Source organism: Crinia signifera, chromosome 1 (assembly GCF_055691185.1).
Source record: "Crinia signifera chromosome 1, ASM5569118v1, whole genome shotgun sequence".
NCBI lineage: Eukaryota > Metazoa > Chordata > Amphibia > Anura > Myobatrachidae > Crinia > Crinia signifera.
Genome location: NC_139217.1, coordinates 63,901,154 through 63,926,124, shown reverse-complemented (window position 1 = coordinate 63,926,124; position 24,971 = coordinate 63,901,154). Strand labels below are relative to the sequence as shown.

The window sequence follows — 24,971 nt, the reverse complement described above, 5'->3', positions numbered from 1 at the left end:
ACACTGGAGGAGAGTCAGTCGCAGCACGGGTGTGGCCATGGCAGAGATGGCAAATTCCCCCACTGACTCAATTGACTGTACACAGAGCCAGCTATTGGCTACTGTGTACAGGTTGGGCCGGGCAGATGGGCCTGCTAGGGTGGCCTGGGATGCGTTGGAGCCAAGGGAAGCAGCAGTGTCTGCTGGTCTCTTTTCCTCTCTCCTGCTTCAGCTTCTCCGTTATGCTTGGGTGGGGGGGGGACGGGGGCGCCACAAACATTTTGGAAGGGGGGAGCAAAATTTATAGTTACGCCACTGGTGTAGTGGGTATTATGGCCATCATTATGTGATTCACTGAAGTCCACCTGACATTATCAAAACCCTTGGGCTGTTCACCCCTTGGAATGCTAGCAGGATCATTGAAACTGGGCTGCAATGTCGGGAATAGAAGACATTTAGCCAATAATTGTGAGTCTCATGAACATTCTGTCGGAGTAGGAATGTGTTACACGCTTTCGTGTTGATTAAGTTGTTTAATCCCATGTTCTATGAGCCTATATTTTTGGTTCACAAATTAGTGACTAATGCTGCACAGAAATTCATTTTCCCCCCTTCACTTTCATGACAGATACAAGTTATCTAACCTTCTTAATGCTTGTATTATTATCTTTCCCATCTCTGTAAAGGTTATGTCTGCAGAAGTGTACACTACAAATTACTGTTTGATTAAATTAAGAGAAATACATAGTGCCTGCTAGTTAGACTACGGCACCCCGGCCACGGGATTTTAAGGACAAGATGACTCAGTAAAATGTAAGGACCTCGCTTTCTATCCAGTTCACATTTCTATCAGTGTGGCTCTATAGAACCCCCTTTGCCTTACAATATATGCCAACTACTCTGTCCCTGATGGCCAATCAATGCTTTTTTTGTCTGCACGCGCTCATTCTTGTTGCAAGAACAGTGCTGTTTTTCTTGCCTGTATTGGCTTGGAAAGAACTGGTTCGTTTTATTGTGTCACTTAGAAGGTTTTGTACATCTTCTATCTGCACCGAGCAGCTATTCCACACAAAAAAATACTTTTATTCGGAGTGACAGCAACAACAAAAAAATGGAGCTACGTGTTTTAACTAAAACAGACTCAGACACCTCATACTGTATACCCTGCGTTGGTTTTATAAAGGTGACAAATGAGATTCTGATCTGTAGATGCACCGCTGCCATGTGAATGTGACCGTGTCACAGCTATGCACCTCATGTGTAAGTAAGCGATTCAGGAGTGAACGAGGGATTCCTGAGGACAGTGTCTCAACTGTCCTAGCAAACAATGAAGCGAAGTGCGGATTACAGCCACGATGGCATGATGAATTTAGCATTTCTCAGCTGTGAGAGAGATGTGGCAATGCTGCTTAAAGTCTTCTTCTCTCCTCCGGCCAAAATACAGATTTTGTGCATAACCGTGAGGCCTTTTCAGCTTAAAGAGTGTTTCCAGGTTATATATAGATTTAAAATAGAGTTTGTGCAATAATCCTTTTGACACTGGCTCCAAATGGTATATTGGTGATCCATGGTTACAAGATGCAAAGGGACATTTCTAAATATACTGCACACTGTGTACATAAATGGATGTTCTGTGCTAATGGATCTCAATGTGGATATTCTTAAGCTAATTAGTTTATGTGTAGGAAATATACTGCTATGAGTTGTGTATTAATCACTGCTCCTTCTGTAGCTGTTTGTGGCATTATTTATGTGTTTTGTCTTCGTGACTTACCATATACTCATCTGCTGTACTCCCAGGCACTTCTAGGTTTTATCCCCTTATATGTTCTTATTTTTCCTTTTTGAATGACTGAACAAATTAATTTTGATTATTTAATGGGCTTAATGATTAATAGATACTGAAATTTTGCATGCACTGGCATGATATGAGATGTATCAAGCTTCAAAAAGTGATAAAATGGAGAGTGATAAACAGCCAGCCAATCAGCTCCTACCTGCCATTTTTCAAACACAGCTGGCGACATAATAGTTAGGACTCCGGAGCTGATTGGCTGGCTGTGATCACTCTACATTTTATCACTTTTTGAAGCTTGATACATCTGGCCCTCAGTCAGCATGAGATAAAGTGGGATTTACAGTATCACCCCAAACCATGGCAGTATTGTGCTTAGAAGTGGATTATGCAAAATCCTTGATAACCAGTCCGGGGAGAACCATTTTGCCGCTATAATACATGGGCCAGGAAACTTGTGTTATCGCCCATAAGGGACATCTTTCTGGCCAAAAAAAGTAGGTCTGCTGTATCATTGGATAGCTCAAAACTGACTACAGGGCTAAAATTGTGATTTTTACCCAGGTTTTTGACCAATATTTTAAAAATCTGGTACTGGGTGTGGTGACACCTGCAGCATTGTCACCCCTACCACGGCTGCGCCAATTGGGGGCATTGGCCTATTTGATTTGAAAGTTGGTGGCCTTGCAGATAACCTTTTTTGATTACTCTGAGGGCAGGGCCAGTTTCCCTGTTGATGCTGGCTGACCACGGAGACATGGCTGTCTTCAGCGGCGGCACGTTGTTGTCACCCCTTTTAAAGATGACACCTGGGTGTGGCCCATTTATGTGAACCAGTATATTGGTGCCTAGACTTCTTCACATAAATGAGAGTGTCATTTTTTTTAAGTTAGTATTTCATCTATGGTGTGGTATAAGTCAGGTTAAAGTTTATTGGGGAGGTGCATGAGTTTACAGATTGAGACACTGGGCGAGATTCTCTAATAACCCCAGCTGCACATCGCCAGCATCCGCATTGTTAATAATCGCATATGCAGTAACGTATGCGATTAATAATGCAAAGGCGATGGCCGGTGATGTACAGTGGGTCCCACTCCCTCCGGGAACCCTCACCCGGCTATGAGGGCTCCGCTTCCTCCTCCCTGAACCCAGAAGTGGTGCAGGGAGGACGAGATCACTGGTCCGGGCAGCACAGCAGAAGGCTGCCGGACACAGGTGAAGGGGTGCGTCGCGGATCGTCGGGAACGCGCGAGAACGCGCGGGACGGTGGGGGACGCGAAGGGAAGCCCATAGGCTTTCATGGGGTTACGCCATCTAGAACTGGTGTAACCCCCCCACATCAAAGCCCCGACGATGGGGCTTTGCTGCATATGAAAATGCGGAAAAACCCCCAAAAAAGTGTAATGTTGGCGAGATATATAAACCCTAAACAGATCAAGGGGAGCAGTTGCCCATTGCAGCTTCTAACAGTCATTTCTGAAGTACACTTTATAGTATGATAGAAACTGATTGGCTGCTATGGAAAACCCCTTCACCTTCTCCTCCTGAGTGGTTTGATACCATCTCCCCCAAATGTAACAATCATATGCATTGAGCCTAGTGACGGTGTTTTCTGAGCTACAGCAATCAGATGATTAGGGTGCTTTCGGAGCCTGGCTATTCAGCAGTACACCGTGGATTTACTGTACTGTCATCATATTAACAAAACACTATTTACGACATATAGGCCAGATTGATCAAAGCTTGGTGAGAGATACTGTAGAAAGAGATAAAGTACCAACAAATCAGCTCCCAACTGTCATTTTTTCCCAAACACGGCCTATAGCATGACATTGTTGAGCTGATTGGTAAGCTGGTGCTTCCAAGCTTTGATTTTGCAGTGTAAATGATTGCCGCTTTAATAAAAAAAACTTGCGATTTCTAACCAAATCTCTCACTTTCTGAATCTCTCATTAATTCCTATTAAATCTCACCCGCTATATCTCCTCCTTACTGCATTATGATTTACACCATGATGTAATGTTAAAGGCTGTGCTTTTATAATCCATACTGTACCTTTGGTCAAAATCAAGTTCAAGTATTTGACATAATATCCAATATTACTAGCACTAAAATAATTACATAAAAAATATGAGATTTGAGTTTTTATCCCAAGCTATGCGTAAAAACTTGCTTCTCCAGCAGATCCAGCACATTCCTAGCTAGTGTTAACCTTCAGCTCATTGTCAGTCATGCTACAGCAATGATAGAATTTCATGCATGTCATAACAGCCAGGCTCACAGGTGCATCTCCCTCAAAACCTATTTGAATCCGATTCACTCCAGCTTGACTCAAAAACCACAACGTCAGCACTTTTTCTACATTGTTAATCAGCCGTATTTACATCCTTACGGGAACAGAGTTTGCTGTGCTTAAAATAAATAATTGAATATATCCCTCCAAAAATATAATTTCCAATCTTCACACAACGTCCTCATAGGAAATGATTTAGCTGACCATCTCAACTAAAACGATGAAAAGTGTAACGGCATGTGGAATGGGATCATTAGACAGACAAGCATTAGGTCGACACCACAAGGTCGACATGCGTCAAGGTCGACATTCGTCAAGGTCGACATTCATCAAGGTCGACATGACTGAAGGATGACATGGGGATATGTCAACAGGGTCATTAAGTTGGCATAGGGAAGGTCAACAGTCAAAAGGTTGACATGGGGTTTTTCACAGTTTTTTTTGTCCCAAATGTCGACACTGTCGACGTGGATACTAAAAAAGTGCACTATTTTATTCTTTCTCCGCGCCCTAGTGGATGGTAGGACATGAAATACCGGCTGTCGGCACATGTTGGCTCAGAAGAAACGTGATCCATGTTGACCTTTTGACTTTCAAGCTTCCCCAGGTCGACCTAATGACCCTGTCGACCTAACCCCATGTCGACCTTCATTCATGTTGACCTTCATACATGTCGACTTAGCGGTGTCGACCTAACTCTTGACCACCTAATGCTTGTCTATCCAGTGACCGTATCCCCAGCATGTTTTGAACCCACAAAGGCCTATCGCAGGGATGGGGAACCTTCGGCCCTCCAGCTGCTGTTGAACTACACATCCCAGCATGCTCTGCAACAGTTTTAGCATGGCCAAATAGTAAAACTGTTGCAGGGCATGCTGGGATGCGTAGTTCAACAACAGTTCATGTACAGCTAATTGGCTTTCCTTTTAGTGAGAATCATGTTTAAATTGAACTTCTTAACACAGCATAAATGGCGCATGAATCCCCAGACCTGTGCTGCTTTTCATTCAGTGTTCTGCGATTCATTTTTTTCCTGACAGTTACTCAGAAAGACGTCTCCTGATATGTAATTCTTTCCTCTAATTCGCATGCTTCTGCCCCGGAATCCTGCATTATTCAAAAGATAGTTAAAATGTATGTCACAGCAAAGAGGTTTCTCAACTTTTTTTTTTTCTTTATCTGTTTGAAGGTATTTTAGGTACTTGTGAGTTATCTGGGCGTCCGATTTTGGATCCGATATCGTATGCGATATCGTATGCGATATCGCATGCAAATCGCATGCAAATCGTAAATACAAAATCGGGAGCCTCACAAGTACCGATTTGCTATTCATTTCATTACCCCACTATCCCCAAAGTGTGTCTATCAACGTGAACCCGAAGCGTGGCGAGCGCAGCGAGCCCGCGAGGGGCGGCGGTACGCGTCCTCCGACCTTTTCATGCCCTACTATCCACTAGGGCGTGGAGTGAGAATAGAATAGTGTGGCGAGCGCAGCGAGCCACCGAGCCCGAAGCGTGGCGAGCGCAGCGAGCCCCGCGAGGGGACGCGGACACCTTCACAGGTATCCGCGTGCCCTTGCGGGCTTCACAGGTGTCCGCGTCCCCTCGCGGGGCTCGCTGCGCTCGCCACGCTTCGGGCTCGGTGGCTCGCTGCGCTCGCCACACTATTCTATTCTCACTCCACGCCCTAGTGGATAGTAGGGCATGAAAAGGTCGGAGGACGCGTACCGCCGCCCCTCGCGGGCTCGCTGCGCTCGCCACGCTTCGGGTTCACGTTGATAGACACACTTTGGGGATAGTGGGGTAATGAAATGAATAGCAAATCTGATGCAAATCGCATGCTAAATCGCATGTAAATCGCATGTAAATCGCAAATCGGATCCGATATCGTATGCGATATCGTATGCGATATCGCATGCAAATCGCATGCAAATCGTAAGTACAAAATCGGACGCCCGGATAACTCACAAGTACCGTATTTTACTGCACATTAACTGTGTTTCACTGATCCCATTGCACTCGGTTCAGGGTTACATGCATTTCGTTTCAGACATTAATGGGAAACGCGGAAGAAGGTCACATTAGCTTCAATGCCATTGTAATTCCATTCAACCAAACATAAACGGTTGGAGAATTAGGCACAATAATAGTTCTAGGAATGTAAAATGGAAGTTGGGGACGTTATGGATCTTGTGTCTTGTTGCTAAGTTATGCTACACAATGGCATTCTGGAATGTCAGTGACAAGTAGAGGGACACAATATTCTAAATGCTTAGATACTGGACCTCGAGCGTTTAAAAACCTTCATACATTCCATCGCTGAGGGGGATGCTGACTTGGTAGGGACACTTCTTCTTTACCGGTGATTTATTGAAAAACGAAGAATAGGAAGATTTATAGATGGAAATGAAAGCGGCCATTTGTAGCAACCAGCCTTATAAATCATATGGTGAATTCCCATATTTTGGATACACAACACTAGAATTCCCTCCTATGCAAAAGTGGAGCCTTTGTATGTATAAAGAGAAGATAGACATGTGGAGCCAAATGCAATAGGGTGTGAGAATCAGACAGTGAGATATTTGGGGAAATTTTACCTTTTTTTTTTTAAACCGTAATCATTTTCACTGAAAAAAATTGATTCATTTTGCCATGTAAATGATTGCTGTTTTCAAAAAAATTATATATATTTCCCAAAATCTCTTGCTTTCTAACTCTTTAAACAACCATCCAATCAGCTCCCATTTGTCATTTTTCAAACCTAGCCTATGAAATGACAGTAAGGCCAGTATTCAATGCCTCTGATTCTCCATATTTTCTGGGGAATCAGGCAATTCCCCGGGTTTACAGGGAATTTTCTCACTGGAAAAACAATTCGCCCTATTCAATGGACACAATTCTCTGCAAATGAAGAGCGAATGTCTGGCGATTCTCTGTTTGTGATTCTCCGTGATTCGCCAGTGGTTTTCAATGGGGTTTTTAGTGGAATTCGCCGAGAGTGTATTCAATGCTGAAGTGGAGAACTGCTTTCTCCAGTGATTTTCCCCGGATTCTCCATTTTACATTCGTCATCTTTTTCTGGAGAACTGGAATGTGATCTTTGAAAATAAAGCGTTTTTTATTTTTATTTTGGTGTAAAAAAATCAGATTTTTTTTCTATGAAGGGACATGCTATTTTTATTCATGTGCTTGCAGCACATTAATATATTTTAATTTATTTTTTATTTTTTTTAAACTATATATATAATTTTTTTTTACACATTCACCAGCAGGGGGCCGAGCCGGGAGCCGCTCATTAATATTCATATATTCACTGCACACTCGTCCCGATCATTACACATGCACGATCGGGACCAGTGTGTAGCGGCTCCCTAACACAGCCCCCTGCCAGCTCTGGGGGCTCTCCCTATGTCCCCCACAGCCCTCCTTCAGCCCCGCAGTGTCCGGCGCAGGCAGGGAGGCTTTCATCTCCCTGCCTGCAGCTGTCCCCCAGCTCCCCGGCGGCATTCGCCGGGGGGGTTAAAATTTGCCGCCAGGGGCAGAGAGCCCCTGAGGCGTTGAATAGGGAGAACGGGCGGCTGCCCGGCGAATCTCCCTACAGGGAGAATTGGGGAGAAAGTGCAGCGAATCCTACACAGGATTCGCTGCAGCTCCCCAGAGCAAACATTGAATACCTGCCTCAGTAGCTGATTCGTTGGTTGTTTATCATTCTCCATTTTATCACTTTTGGAAGTTTGATTCATCTGGCCCATTGTCTGATACCATGCACATAAGAAGGCCACCAATCATAACGCTAGTGACTTGTGAGGTCATTGAGGAACTAAGGTATAAGTGAAGTGATAGGTTGCGCTTCTTTTGTGTTCTGGTGAGAGAAAGCAGATTAGAGTGGGAGAACAGATTACAATGTGACAAAACAGATTATAGTGTGACAGAACAAATTACAGAGAGGAAAGATTATGTGACAGCACAGATTGTGGTGGGAGAGAACAGATTATAGTGAGAGAACAGATTAGAATGTGACAGCACAGATTGTAGTGAGAGAGAACAGATTATAGGGCGAGATTCTCCAAACTAAAAATGCAGCAAAAGTTCTATATGGCGTAACCCCATGGAAGCCTATGGGCTTCCTTTCGTGACCCCCGCTGTCCCGCGCGCCCCCCGCTGATCCGCGATGCCCTCCCTCACCTGTGTCCGGGCAGCCTCCTGCTGTGCTGCCCGGACAAGTGACCTCCTCCTACCTGCACAGCTTCCGGGTGCAGGGAGGAGGAAACAGAGCCCTCACACAGCCGGGTAAGGGTTCAGGGAGGGAGGGGGGACCCGCAGCACATCGCCAGCCATCGCTTTTGCGTTAATAATCGCATATGTTACTGCATATGCGATTATTAACACTGCGAGTGCCGGTGATGTGCTGCAGGAGTTATTAGAGAATCCCGCCCATAGTAAGAGAACAGATTACAATGTGACAAAACAGATTATAGTGTAACAGAACAAATTACAGAGAGGAAAGATTACAATGTGACAGTGACAGCACAGATTGTAGTGAGAGAGAACAGATTATAGGACCTTATTCTAGTTCACTCTTTCTGACAAAATCCTTCTTAGATGGACAAAACCATGTGCACTGCAGGTGGGGCAGATGTAACTTGTGCAGAGAGAATTAGATTTGGGTGCGGTTTTACTTCAAAGTGAGATCTATATTGCAGTGTAAAAATAAAGTCAGTATTTACCCTGCACAGAAACAAAATAACTCACACAAATGTAATTCTCTCTGCACATGTTACATCTGCCCCCCTGCAGTGCACATGCTTTTGTCCATCTAAGAAGGATTTTGGCAGAAAGAGTAAACTAGAATAAGGCCCATAGTGCGAGTGGCATTATGTGTGTGGTGTATAGTGTAAGGGGCATTACGTATATGGTGTATATTGTAAGGGGCATTATGTTTGTGGTGTATAGTGTAAGGGGCATTTCGGTGTGTGCCGTATAATAAAAGGGGCATTATGGAGGGGGGGGGGGGCACCCAAACTTTTTGGCTGGGGGGAGCAAAATGTATAGTTACGCCACTGATCTGCTCCACCTGCAGTGCAAATGGTTTTGCCCATTTTGAGAACAAATTTGTACTGCGTTCAGATCTGAATAAGGGTCAGTATGAGAGCGCAGTGCACAGTGAGAGAGCGCACAGAGCACAGTGAGAGTTAACAGATTACAGTGAGAAAAAACATATCACAAATTATTTAAGGAGATGAAGATGGTTTTTTTTGTTTGTTAAAGAGATTAGGTGCAAACATGATATGAGAAAAAAGAAAAGCAAAGAATAAAAGTGTAGTTTGAAAGTGTTTAACAATAACATTAATCACATAGAGTATTGGTGAAGCTTTGGTCAGCACATCAATGACAGGATAATTATCACCTGTCGTCCTCTGTGGTAATAAGTGTGTGACACCAGCAGTCTCCTCTCCGCTTCCTGTTACCGGTTAATGAATCAACGTATAATTCTGACATGTATCACTGACCTGCCAGCCAGTTGTCTTATAACATTCATGCTTGCTCTGCTTTATAGGGATAGGACTTTGCATGTAAGGTACACTGTATTATGAGAGGTTTAAAATGTTCTGCATACCATGGGAACATCCCATTTTTTGGGGACAATCCCGGGGGGTGGGGGTGTGTGTGAATAGATGCTGTGCGCAAGACAGTGGAAAACAATACCTGCACATTCTGCACCTGTAGTGGAAGTTTATAATTCCAGGCTTTCTAAATTACACGGATGTAGCTGGAGAAACAGAAGTCCAGGTGTTCCAGCTCACCCGGAGACAGCAGGAAGTCAGGTGCAGGAGAGGGGTTTAAAACTCCCATTTACCCCCAGTGCAGAGAGCTGATGCCTTTTAGAGGCCAGTGAGCAGGGTTCAGTTGGTAGTACCAGGGATTGTGGATGTTGGCCGTGCCAGGAGGACATATGTAGCTGCAAGCCAATGCAGCTGAATGACTTTTGAGCATGGGAAATGCTAGGACTTTTTATTTTTATGTTTAATTTTCTGTATGTACCTGTGTCACCAGGTCCAAGCCTGTGTATACTGTACTACAGTGTCTGATGTCAGTAAAGACACAGTGGTTGTAACCAGAAAACCTGCCTGCAAGTCCTTATTTTCAACACAAATGTTACAATATATTTGATTCAGAGTTAGGGTAAATCTTAATTCTGCCTTGTAGGGCAAAAGTAATGGTGTGCACACACGGGGGCGATATGGCTTCTGATGTTCCCGATATAGTGAACATCGGAAGCCATATCGCATATTAATTTTCGGCTTTTTAGGGCTAACGAGCCCGATGCGCCGCCCATGCGCGATCCCGAGTGAGTGCAAATCAGCTGCGTTATAGTGAGGGAAGGCAAGACTATATATATATATGCGAGTCCCGACCCCATCTGATCGTATGGGGACTCGCATATCACAGCATATCTGTTGTGTGTACACACCATAAGTGTACTAATATGCCTAAGCCGCAAGATATGCACTCAGTGTTGAACTGGGGTATGAAGATCCCACCTGGGGGACGCAGTGATAGTAGGAGCCCATGCTTGAGGGTTGTGACCAGTTACTATGGGGTGATACTACCCATTAGAGACCATGGATCTGACCCTCTAATAGAGTATACAATGTATAATTTGAGTGCACTCTCTGAAACCTGACATTAGAGGTAGGTGTTGGGCCCTCAGGCAGGGAGGACCACTGGGGATTCCCCTGGACCCCTGTAGGCCAGTCCAACCCTTCCCAAACATTACCCATATGAGCCAACACCTACCACCTGAATTCCATATGTTGTACATTCATGTAAAAGTAAGCGCACTTGTGTAAAAAGTAAGAGTGCAACATCACAAAAACAATCGGTTGTTGTAGATTCACAACACTGTGACCTATACTGTAACAGCTGAAGGTTACAATGAAGTCCTTCAAACCAAGAAATCTATGCAGTACAGTGTTCCTCAATAAGCAAGGTTATTTTGGAAACATCATTCACATACTGCTGGGTGATATGAGCAACTGTAATATAGTACGGAAATATACTGTACCGTAATTCTACTTTATAAATATAAATAAAAAAAAAGAATACCTGACAGCAGATAATGAGAGGATTTCTCTGGCGATGGCATGTATACTTCACAATCTGTAAGAAATAAAGCCAGCGTAATTGTTACAGCAGATTTTTCCCTACAGACAACGGCTCAGCTGAAATTCTCTGTACAGTTTAAATTAACTGAATTTGTCATGGATTAGTGAATGTGCAAATCAGCAGTCTAGAATATCATGTAGCTGCTTGGGAGCACATAAACTGCAGATAGAGATCCAGAAGTTGTGTCAGGGTTATTTAGAATGGGGACGATCTCTAAATATTGTTGTTTTCAGTGAAATGGATGGAACACACTCTAGTGGAACAGATTGGGAATAACAAACTCAACTGGATTTGTTTGAGGGCAGCAATTTCTGATCCAGGGATAATTGTATTTTAAAAAGACTTCTGATCTTTGTAATACTATACATTAGAAAACTTTTTAAAGAACAGAAATAAATGAATATTAAACAGAATCCTTTATTTATTGTATTAACACAGGAGTAGTCTAGTGTTCTATCTATCTATCTATCTATCTATCTATCTATCTATCAATCTATCTATCTCTTTCATGTTTTTATGTTCTGCCTGGGTTCATTGCAGGGAAACTGCCACAGTCCATATGGCACTAGAGTGTGCCGAGGGTGCCAAGTGCAGCCATGTGGGCAGACGCGGTACACTGTGACGGTGTCCATGTTGACTATGTAGACATTCGGAACAAAAAAGTGAAAAACGAATTTCGTCCTTTTGACTGTAGACATTCCCATTGTCGACCTAATGCTTGTTTCGACCTTTCAACCCTGTCGACTTTAACCTATTTGGGTCCTGTCAACCTTCAGTGGTCGACCCAATGCATGTGGACCTAAATGGACCTCATGCCGCACACTCTTCTCCAAGAACACACCTCGCAGTGGGGTAGATGTATGGAGCGGTGATAAGGGAGGAGAAGTTATAAAGTGCCTGGTACATTATCACCGGCCAATCAGCTCCTGACTGCTAAGTTACAGGCTGGGTATAAAAAGGGACAGTTAGGAGCTGATTGGTACCAGGACTTTATCACTTCTCCTCCCTTATCACTGCTTCATACATCTACCCCTGTGTGATGTGCAGTATGCCCCTCCCCATATCTTCTGCTGGTGAGTATATCTCTCTAGTGATATGTTGAGAAAGATGGTTCCTTTACAGGAGACAGTGACAGTGCCAGAGTCTGATAGTGATGCCATTCTGAAGTATGGCATCACTGTCAGAATACATAGGTGTGAACCACTGCATGGCACACTGTGGGGGTATGATCTGTAGGTGCAGACCAGTGGGTCGGTGTGCACTGCATACCCTGAACCCTTGTAGCTATACCACTGTTTGTATACGACTGCACCCCAAAACACAGCACAGTTCAAAATTCAAATAGGGGAGAAACTCCAACTGCCAGTGAGTCAGTTTGAAATGACAGTTGTTGGCAGTTGGTGTGGCTACCATATTTGAATTTTGAACTGGGCATCAGCCCCTCCTCTGGAGCCTCTCCTGACTTACACCTACTTTTAAAGCCATTTTGTTTTGTTTCTGAAATGTGCAAGTTCCACAAGGCATCAATAAAATTTCTAATACTTCTGGCACATTTGCCCATATAATGTACAAGGGGAAAATAACTGAACTAAAATAGATAAAATATGAACAAATAATGCATCAGTGGTGAATTCACAAAGAGCACGTCACAAGTTATTTACTGAGAACCAATGTCATTATTATCCTTTATTTCCATGGCACCACAAGAGCTCCTCAGCATCTTCCAAAAGACATAAACAGAAACAGTATGATCAAAATATGAACATAAAGTGACTTACAGTCAGTGGCGTAACTATTACATTTGCGCCCCCCTGCTGAAAATGTTGGCAGCGGCCCTCCCCCTAAGCAGAGTTAACCCCTCCCCAACCCCTCCGCATCATGCCGCATCCGCCGCTGGTCTTTTCTGCAGCAACAGATGCGACAGGTCCCAGGAGGCTGCAGTGGCGTAACAATAGCCCCGCAGACCCCCAGTGCCCACACTTTCATAGCGCCTCTCAGCCACCGCAGGGTCTGCTGGGCTATTGTTATGCCACTGCTTACAGTACAGAACATTGCAGGTTATGGACAAGGGTTATATACATTTCTGCGTCTGCAGTCATAGGGGTAAATTTACTAAGATAGGATCTCTATTGAAGATGGGATGTTGTTCATAATAACCAATCAGATTCTATCTATTATCTTCTAGATGGTGCTAATTAAATAAGAAGTAGAATCTGATTCATTGCTAAGGGCAATATCTCATCTTCAATAGAACTCCCATCCTTAGTCCCTACAATTTGTGAGTTTCATCATACAGTATGAAAACATAGCCAGTATTTACCCTGCATGCACCACTGCTTCACTATTACTGAGCTGCAGGCCAATCAGAGACTAGCGGCAGGGCTTTGTGAGTGTTGGGAGCTGGAACTAAGATTAGTGCCCTGGCACCTTGAAGAAGAATGGAACCAAAACCATCAGGTGGTTTTGTTCCCTGGCGTCGGGTATGGACCAATGATGATTTCAATAATTGATGGCCTATGGCCACTTTGCTTTACTCCCAGCTAAGAATCAAGCTTGTACTCATACAGTAGCTTTGCTATATATTTAAACAGAAACAAGTGTAATAACACCCACTGGCGAAACCTACAGATCACTTACACCAATAAGGGTAAAGTTCATAACAAAAATACTTTTTGGTGAAGGTCTTTTCTATACCACCCTGGGCAGAAACTTTTTCTGTTTGCGCTGTGGGAATCAGTCAAAAATAGTGGTACTTATGTATTATCTGGGCTCCCATGTTAAATGCACCCCATTTTTTCATACCCCTACTATCCAACTACGCATGGAGTTGATTTTATATGATGTGGCGAGCGCAGCGAGCCACCGTGCCCGAAGCGTGCGAGCGCAGCGAGCCCCGCGAGGGGACGCGGTCTCATAAGAAAAATGGGAGCCCAGATATTACATAAGTACCAAAATAGTTTTTCTTGTATATATTTAAACAAACCACAGGACTACAGAAGTGCTGTGGGTGGTGCTGTACATAAACTCTTTTATGCTCACTTTACGAACATTATCTTTGTGCTGTATATCTTTATTTGGTACAGTGGCTATAGCAAACACCTACATATTTGCTTACAGTGTGCAAGGCATTTTTTGGAGTGGGCTTCATAGCTATACCTGATGCTCTGTAATGTATTTTCCCTTAACAAATATCATGGCTTATTCTCGCCGGTGTGGTAGGCAATTTGCTGTGAGTCGCGTGACTAGAGAGTATGATTGATAAGGAACATTACCTGTCTGCTGTGCATCGTGCATTGCTTCATACGGGTGCAGTCTCATCATTTTTACAGTGATTATCCTTGAAATGATGTTGACTGAGGATTGCTGATTAATTATTTTTCAAAGATTTAGAGGGAAGACATTCTAATTGCACAATGTATTGTTTCAGCTTCGTATTTCTAGATTCATTCAACGGAGACATTTTTTTACAGGAAAAAGATGTAAACGAACAATTTGACATTGTGACAGATTAATACTTAATCATTAGAACAGCAGAACAATTAGACAGCTTAAATGTGTTCTACATCCTAATGTCTATACCACTTCAGGAATCCACATTAAAATATTCTTCTGTGAGAGGTCTGTCACTGTGTGACTGATGTAACTAAATCAGAGACTAACCAAGGATTTAACTGGATTACCACTAGGCTGGCAACAATTAAACTTAATTCCAGGAAATTAAAATCCGAGGAATTACTTTATGATTAGAAAGGTCAGTCGTCTCGGTACGAAGGTACATCCAGCATCTCGGTTTTTATATCTGACCATTTTTCTATTCTGCGTTCTGGAAAATCTGGACAAGTCGATGTTCTCTTAACCCTTTGAGTGCCAAGTGAATTTGTCAAAAAATAAATTGGTGTGAAAATTGCCAAGCAGACATTTTTATTCCTTATAATGACCTGTAACGTTTAATACGTATAGAATTACAGTTATAGGGTTATGGATTGTTGTGGAATTTTTGCTACATCTCCATCACTGTATCAGTAGTTGTTATGGGGATGATACAAAGCGTTGTGCAAGCCAGTTTATTTAGGGCATCTTGCGGGTTGTTAGAAGGTCAAATTGTGCACCTAGAGCAAGGCAGACGCAGGAATACCCTGATGAAGATAATAGGACTTGCAATAAATAAATAAGGCACATACTGTATGCTGATGATGAGATTCAGACAGCTCAGTGTATTCACATTGCTCTTGAGAAATACTGTACACACCCATATTTGTTACTTCTCCCTCTACATCATCCCCTTAATATCAATCTGTTGGGGGGAGAGGGATCTTTAAAATATACTTTAAGATTACAGGAAAATGGAATGAAATAACAGACTGCTGTTTCGAAAAAAAACAGCTTTGACGTCAACTGTTTCATTCATCGCACACTGGCGGTGTCGTGGCAAACAGGTCTGAATAATCTGGAACAAAGTGCAACATCAATTTATGTTAATCTGCATGATGCACAAAAGCAGTTGGCGTTACAGTTCTTCAGAATTAGATTTTTTTCTGGATTGGAATGTCTCTGCTGGCCTTCTGCCTTTTTAATTACAATATAATGACCATTCTGGCATCAGTGTAAAAGGGACTTAAATCACCAGTGTTAATGATTTACTGTGGTTTCTGTAAAAAGAGAGAGAAATTTAATTATTTCTCTTGAAGACAAAGGTCGCCTCATAAAGTAAAGCACTGCTAAATGAGGAGTGAACATATTGAAGAATATTTAATGAGATTATCAACACTATATAGATATATCTATATATATATATATATATATATATATATATATCTATATATATATTTTATTTTTATTACCATGTATTTATATACAGTAACGCACACATAGTCAACAGCGCTTTACCGAGAATATTTGAAAATTCACATCAGTCCTTGCCGGTGGAGCTTACAATCAATATTCCATATCACATGCACACGCACACACAGACATTCTAGGGTAAACATTATATATATTTATATATATATATATATATATATATATATATGAACAACTTAAGTGGAAGAGTGCCAGGAATCTCTTCAGCAGAACATAACCTAAGAGGTTATTGCTAGTCCATGGCTTATAAGGTTATAAATAACAGTCGAAGTACTGAATAACTTGCCCGGTATCTTCATTTGATCGTGGAATTTTCATACATAAAATGTCTATATCTATATATATATTCCCGAAGGGGGAAATAGCGGTAGAGCACTATTCAATGCTGTCTTTACCGACAGCATTGCAGAGGGATCAAGACAGAAAGAGCCCGACTTTAAAAACTGTTGGGCCCCTTCTGCCAATAACAGCCGTGGATTGTCGCGATCCTAGCCGTTTTCACAGACACCCCCCCCCCCCTTTTTGCTGATCGGCGGGCGGGACATTGAATCCCGCCTGCCAATTTGCTGTCGGACATGCCACAAACGGACCAGGATCCCGGCTGTTGGGAGGGATCGACAGCCGTGATCCGGGATTGCATCCTCCATAAATTGTTTATTGAAGCATCAGGACACCGACTGCAATGCTTCAACCAGCTATATTACCTTTCTGAGTGCTGTTTTAACACACACACACACGCACATACATATAGATAGTATTTTATTGTATTATTTTATCCTGCTTTTGCCATCTTTTTGTTTTTCTGTTTTGTTAACATTTTTTAATCAAAATAATTATTCATTTTAAGATAGTCTTTTACAGTATGTGATAATACTGCCAGGTTCATCCCTAATGCCATCACTTTCACTTATCCAGCCATTCACAGTCAGTGACCACAGCTCTATCTCTTACTTTCCAGGCTGTGACAGTAAACCAAAGCTACCACCCATGGGCTTATTAGAGCATGAGAGCCAGGCCACCTGTAGTGAACCTTTTCCAGGAAGACGCTTCTCTCAACGATGGGGAAATACCCTTCCAATGTGCCTCAGAGGTGGGAAATGCAGCATTTTAATCTGAATTAACTAACAAAAAATTATTATTATGGAGCTGTTTCCTGGAGGGAGAGCCAAAAACAGCAGTATCTGTACATCTGTTCACACTTGTGCCCTGGTGACCATGCTACTCTACACATATGGGGGGACCCAAGTTGAAAAAATTATAATCAAAAATATTTGACATGTTAATACTTAATGCTTGCTAATGCCTGCTAATATCACATACTTAAACTCATTACTTGGGATAACACAACACATACCTGTATGTCTATGTTTTAAATTAAAAGATACTGTACATGACCACTAGGCCTGATACACTTTCAGCGGTTCCAGACTTTCGTAGACAGCACATTACAGAATGGCACTGCCTGCCCCCCCCCCCAATTGAAAGTTTTGTAAATGCCATCAGACATGTATGGACTGCAGTACTAACTAGTATCCATGCAATCACACACTGTTTACAGTTCAATAAGATATGACAAATGAGTTGGCCTGATTCAGAGATGTCTGCTAACCCAATGGTTAACGCACATCTCTGATGGTTAGAGATGTATACTAACCCAATGGTTGGAGGACTATTCTTGCACAGGATGAATCCGCTCACTGAATCCCCCACAGAATGATTGATATGGGGGCAGTGTTTCCAGAAAGTTTGAGGCCAGTGTCTGCATGGCTACAAGTAGATTTCATGGAACCCTTGTGACTCGCTTACTGCCCGATTTTGCTCAAAATTGCTTGCAGCCTTATGGGACAATGGGTCAGATGTATTAAGCCTGGTGAAGTGGAGATAAAGGTGAAGGTGATAATGCAACAGCCAATCAGCTATGTTTAAACAATGACAGTTAAGAGTTGATTGGCCGGTGCATTATCAACATCCACTTCACCAGGCTTAATACATCTGTCCCAGCTAGCTGTGTTGACTTGAGAGTACGAGGAATTCGCACACAACTGAATCTCCCTCTTAGAATCCAAAACAAGGCTCCATTGAAAAACAAAACAAAAAACAAAACAGATAAAAACATGAGCTATTAAGTATTTGAAGGTGTAACATGTTTGTGTACCTGAGGTTATCCAGATCTTAAGCTAACAAAAATTCCTAGTGGAGAAATAAATATAAATCATTTAAAGAGATCAAAATCTAAAAAAAAAAAAAAATTTTAAATGAGTACAAATTCATTTGTGCTGCCATAGACTGATGAGCATCGGCTGATATTTTTTTTTTGTCCACAAGCAATTCATGGGAATTGCAACTGTATCACTGTGTGCATGTCCCAAGCAGAAGATTTATGCTTGATTTGTTTCAGCTAGACTGCTTCTGAGATGGCATCCAGTATCCCTATGATACATGATAATGCCACATTCAAAATGACAGCAGTCAAAGCCTTGGGGCAGTAGATGCTTCTTGAGATATGTTCAATTGCTGTTTAACTCGGTTTAGCCTAAGGTGCAGAGAAAGAAGTTGCTGATTCCTTCAAACATGTTTAAGAATTTTAATAGTGTCCTACTATGTCAAGATGCACTGCCATTTTACCGAGGATTATCTCAGCTAATTGTTACAGAATGTTTTGGACAAGACGTTTCTTTTTTTATTTAAATACATATTAATCCAATTATTAATCTTCCTGATTAATTAGACACATAATTTATACAAAAAAAAAGAATGGATGCCAATGAATGCTTCTTATCCTATTGGTTGTTATAAATATTGTGCAATTTGAATATATTGATGAGACAGACAGATCTTTTGTCTCTAGCAATAAGATCTCAGTAAAGGGAATACATTATACTGAGCAGTGAACAACATGTAAGCCAAAACAAATGTAATCTATGTGATGCAAGAAGGGCCGCCAACATTTCTAAAGAGCATGGGTATAGGCAGGGCTTAAAGTAGTCCTGGAGAGGTGATAGGACTCATTTCTCCTGCCACTAACTCCCCCCCTATTAGGTGGAACCCGGGTTAGTGCCAGGGTTAGTGCCAGGGTTTTGGGCGCCCTTCAAACTACAAAATTTGTGCCCTATCTCCCATATTATATAATTGGACAGTGGTTTCACAATAGTACCCCTGATTCAAATAATGCCACACTGTAGCACAATCATATTGACATAACACCACATAGTAGTGTCCCTTATTCACATTATGACACACATTAGTGCCCTTTAATTAAGTTGCTCTACACAGTAGTACTCCTTATACATATATGCCAAACAGTATTGTCCCTTACACATAGGCCCTTATTCAGATCTGATTGCAGTACAAATTTGTTTGGAAAATGGACAAAACCATGTGCACTGCAGGTGGGGCAGATGTAACATGTGCAGAGAGAATTAAATTTGGGTGGGGTGTGTTGAAACTGAAATCTAAATTGAAGTGTAAAAATAATGCAGCCAGTATTTACCCTGCACCGAAACAAAATAACTCACACAAATCTAACTCTCTCTGCACATGTTACATCTGCCCCACCTGCAGTGTACATGGTTTTACCCATTTCCCAAACAAATTTGTACTGCCATAATGCCCACAGTAGTATTGTTTATACACATAATCCCAACAGCAGTGGTACCATTTACACATATCTATCTCTCTCTCTCCAGCAACTAAACAGCCTAGCATCTGATGTGTGTGACCTCTAGCATGTATATACATTCACATTTCAAAATGTACAAACTAAACCTGAAATAAAGACTCGGGGACTTGCAGAAATTGTTAGCTGATTTATTTTAGCACTTTTTAGCTAGATTAATTTATTACTTATTAATTAATTAAGGGTGGCCCAGAAAGAACGGCTAATTAACTAAGCTCCACCCACACAATTTGCATATGTAATCAGGCCTACCCTAACAAGCGGTATCCGCTCGACCTACTGTAACATCATCATTTGAATAAGAACTAATTCTTTTAACCTGCTGTTCTTTCCCGCCTATCAGCCAATGCAATTAAACACCCACCCAAACATAATAACACAAGGGAGGGAGGGCTGGAAAACTTTCAGAAAAAAGGGAGGAAGACTCCTCCCTTTCCTGCACTGATATCCTAGCTAACACTGCCCTTCCATAAGTCCTTATTGGACCCCCGAGTCACATGCTTCCCTAGGTGATGTTTAACCCACTCCATGCCTATTGCAGACATTACGTTAATCTTCCTCTCTTCTTCACTTCAGTAAGGGGATGGCATGACATAATATATGGCAGGGGTGAAAACGGAGCCACTGGGACAGGACTTTCTGTTACCTACCATTAGAGGTGGTGGAACTTAGTACCACCCCATTCCCCCCACTTTAAACCCTGGGTATAGGTGTGTGGTCATTCCCTGTCATGTTATACAGTATACGCTTATGTCATGCTCTTCAATGGTTGAAACATTTTGGGAAGAGTGGGGGCGGCATGGTTATACCACCCCTTTTCTCCTGGGCTCCTGCCGAGGCTTGGTCTTGGGTAAATACTACCTGCCTCGCAGGAATATAAATTATAGTCAATGGCATATTTATAGTGGGTACAGTGTGTGCAGTGACTGTCTTCACACTGCTTTACGGGCGGGCATAGGGGATGCTTATCAGAGAAGGTTGCTGGACAGGTAATGTGATATGAAGTGATACTGTTCAGTACCCTTGTATGATTTACATGAATAGAGCTAATTATCCCCACATGTCAGAGCCATGTTCTATCATCATGCTACACAAAATTACTGCAGTCCATGAATGGTTGCAATCAGCAGAAAGAGAGGAGATACTCCGCTAGCAAATCGCTCCCTACCCAAATATACTCAATAATTATTATTTGCTTAAATTAAAAGTTTTATAAAATCACTTTGAATTCTACATTTTCATTCTTATGTAAACACGACTCTCACTTCGACTAATCTGAGACTTAGGGATGAAAAGGAAAGCACACAGACATCACCATGGTGTAGAAAGGTTAGACATTATTATTATACTTTTTTATTTGATATCAATATCAAATAAATTTGAATAGCTGTAATTATTGTTCTTGAAGATAAATGGAGTTCATGCGGGTTAGGTGTGCTCAGGGTAACTGCACAAACAGGAACACAGTATGCTAAAAGTTTCTTATAGAAATCGGAACATAAATCAGATAATTATGGTTCTTTTTAAAAAGGAAAATAGCTTTTGCAAAATAGCATTTATAGAAATGAAGATACTCTAGGTTAAAAGCAATGTAGTGTCGCTTACCTTCAAATGGCCTCTCTTCTCCTTATGTTCAAGGTTCCACCTGAATGATAAAGATTATCCACTTTTGAAAAGCATCTTCAGGTTTGGTGATTGTCTCTGTATATCCCACTGGCAGGGTCTGTGATCGAGACCTCTTTAGTCACAGCCTACGTTCTTTGGAACAGCTGCAAGTTGTACTGGCCATTTTTTGGCCATATCGGCAGACATTTCTAAGCTCTTGCTTTGTCCCAGCCCAGTCTTCTGGGTTATTCAAATCATCTTCAATTAAGATACTGTATGTGACTAATGTGCTACCTAAAAGGACAGGATGCACAGTCAGTTCAGTCCGTTCAGGGGGTATATTCTTACACACCTTTCATACATAACATAACATGATATAATTGACAGTGACATCATGACAGTGACGGGCAGTACGGATGGTGTAATGGTTAGCATTACTGCCTCACAGCCCTGAGGTCATGGGTTTGATTCTCACCATGGATCTAACTGTGCAGAATTTGTATATTCCCCCCGTACTTGCCTGGGTTTCCTCCGGGTACTCCGGTTTCCTCCCACAATCATAAAATATACTGGTAGGCTAATTGGCTCCCAACAAATTACCCTAGAATGTCTGTGTGTGCGTGTATATGTGGTAGGGAATATAGATTGTAAGCTCCACTAGGGCAGGGACTGGTAAGAGCGTTCTAATATTCTCTGTACAGCACTGCGGAATATGTGTGCGCTATATAAGAAACTGTTAATAAATAAATATACTGGTAGCATAGCATTGATGCTCCCTTTCTAGGGACAGCATAATAAGGGTTTGACCCCGGTTGAATTACATGTTTGGGAATCCTTTGGGACACTTATATTCTGTGTATGCTGCCACAATTATTATCACTAGCTTCCGTGTATCTCTTTACACTTTATAGCATTTATGGGCAGTACGGATGGTGTAATGGTTAGAATTACTGCCTCACAGCACTGAGGTCATGGGTTCGATTCCCACCATGGTCCTAACTGTGCGGAGTTTGTATATTCGCCCCATACTTGCATAGGTTTCCTCCGGGTACTCCAGTTTCCTCACACAATCCCAAAATATACTGGTAGGTTAATTGGCTTCCAACAAAATTAACCCTAGAATGAATGTGTGTGCGTGTAAATGTGGTAGGGAACATAGATTGTAAGCTCCACTGGGGCAGGGACTTGACTGATTTTTCATTTACCTGTACATGCTGTTTTCCTAATTCGCTGTGGGCGCTGATATCATGTGACATCAGGAACTCGCCCCAAGCAGGCGTCACCATGTCTGCGTGTGCAGGGGAATGCCCGGCATTTTTATGGGGATGCGCATAATTTGCTCAGCGTTCCACTGCCCGCCCCCCTCCCTTCCTTGAGCAAACGGCTTGGCGAGTGTACGCTCCCGGGGTTTTCGTGCATATACATATTCGTACAAAAACATGGGCGGACTCCAAAACATCGGGGAAGGTGTCAAATTCGGTCCCTAACAATTCGGTCTGAATTAGCCCCTTAATCAGATTAGCTGAGTTTGGCTCCATCCTCACATGTCCTTGTTTCTAACTTTCAGCCTTATTTTAGAACACTCATATGCGCATCTCCCTTTGGCAGTGGCGGCTCTTACCATTATAAAGGAGGGGGGCTGCCCCAGCCACCGTCCCCGGGAGTCCGCACAGGCATGCACCCCTGCCCCTGGCACGGGGCCAGTGCATGCGCAGTACCTTCATACATACTGTGCATGTGCTTGATCGGGTTCCCGGTTTCCGGCATATGCGCAGTATGGACTGCGATACTGCGCATGCGCAGAACCTGTTTTGGGGGCTGCCGCGCATTTGCACAGAGAGAGGCATCCCGGAGGGAGGGAACACCTCCCGATGGGATGCCTTGAGTGACTGGCAGGTCAAACTTCCAATTGGAAGTCACTGGCAGTCACAGTAAAGCCAGTGCAGTCTCACAGACTGCATCTGGCTTCACTTTAGCCAGAGACAGTGGCGGATTTTACCTGGGGGGGCTGCCACTGCCCTTTGGCCAGTGTACCATCATTTTTTAGGGGTAATGTATTAAATCTTCCAGGATAAAAAAAAAGAAATGCAGGAGAGTTGCCTATAACAGCCAATCAGCTTCTAGCAATAATTGTATAGAATGTACTCGATAAATGACCGATTCAATAGAATCTGATTGGTTGCTATGGGAAACTTATCCAGTTGTCCTCTCTGGAATGTTTGCAACATCGCCCCTTTAAAAAAAAAACTATGCCATGGTGTTTTCTCAGTCCGCTGCTACTGTCCATTACCGTTTCTTTTATGCCACGTGTAGTCATACATCTGACATAATCCAATTGATACACAATGTGAAAATGGGGCATATGGGAAAATGGTTGTTTTTTTTAGCACAACCCTTGTGTTGTTTCTACCTTTTCATATAAGCAAACATACTATTAGACCTCCGGTGTTTACTTTTCCAACCAAAACCTAAGGGGAAGATTTATTTTAGTTGTAGAAATAGAATATTTTCCCTTTAACATAGCAAATCTGTTTTTCCACTACAGATGATTGGATGTGAAATTTCTTTTAAAGTATATTGTTGACGGTGAGCAAGAAAAAGATATTCACAAAATGGCCCGTAGGCTTGAAGTCTAGCCTCGCTCTGTCAACAACAGTTACACTTGACTATTTTGATCAAACCTTTTACACTGGAACGATTGATTTTTTTTTTTTTCGAAACAGGTCAAAAAGGATGTTAGAAAGTGTGTACTGTATGTGCAGTTACACAAACACACAAACACACAAACACACATAGACAATATAAAATATGAACTATATATACAGTAAAAAAAAAAAAAAGCCTAAGGTCGCCATATCAGAGTTACAAAACTGATTAAACGTTCCTGGAAAATAATTATTACTCAAACCGAGGCAGTAAGAGATATAAAACTTCTTTTAGACCCTTGGACAATTCTCCTTGGATTGCCAATATAACCTTATTATCCCCTGAAGAATAAACTCATAACTCACCTCTTATCAGCTGCTAGATGCTTACTGGCAGCTGGATGGAAGAAGAAAAAAAACAGATAAACCTCCCACTGGAGATTATCACTTTTCTCAGGTTGGTATATACAGCACAGCAATGTAGCAGCAATGTGTTTAAAAGTTAACTTTGGGAATGAAGATGCACAACTGATAAATTCTACCGTGGTAACTGGCTTGGGAACCAAACATAACTAGCATCACTGTTCCACTGTACCACACACTTATTTTTAAGTGGAAATTTTCAATGTGTGATTTTATGGTTCTTTGGTGTCGCTGGTGAAAAAGTGTTCATTTTGGTAGTTTTTTTCAAAAAAGTATTTTATGGGCCAAATCAGAGCTGATAGCAGGAATAATTTGTTCTCAAATGGACAAAACCATGCTGCACTGCAGGTGGGGCAGATGCAAGATGTGCAGAGAGAGTAAAGGTGCATATACATTGGGCGATTTTGCACAGCGTGTATGGACATAGGGAAAATCGCTCAGCTGAAAATCGATTTTTGCCCTTCTGAGCCATTTTTTCCTGGGTGGATGACTTTTGATAGTAGGACGCTATGGAAAGCTGTCCACTTCA

The 24,971-nt window shown here is 42.2% G+C and overlaps 1 protein-coding gene across 10 annotated transcripts in view; it reads left to right on the top strand.

The window, feature by feature from the left end:
• Nucleotides 1-24,971, top strand: part of PCDH7 (protocadherin 7) — a 656,577-nt gene that overhangs the window by 618,336 nt on the left and 13,270 nt on the right. For 4 of the 10 annotated variants that reach the window (XM_083158534.1, XM_083158532.1, XM_083158533.1 and 1 more), the window contains one exon: nucleotides 17,052-17,183. The exons of the other annotated variants lie outside the window; for them this stretch is intronic. In XM_083158534.1, coding sequence (XP_083014660.1) covers nucleotides 17,052-17,183 — 132 coding nt within the window. The remainder of the gene's footprint in view (nucleotides 1-17,051; nucleotides 17,184-24,971) is intronic. 10 annotated transcript variants of the gene reach the window in all.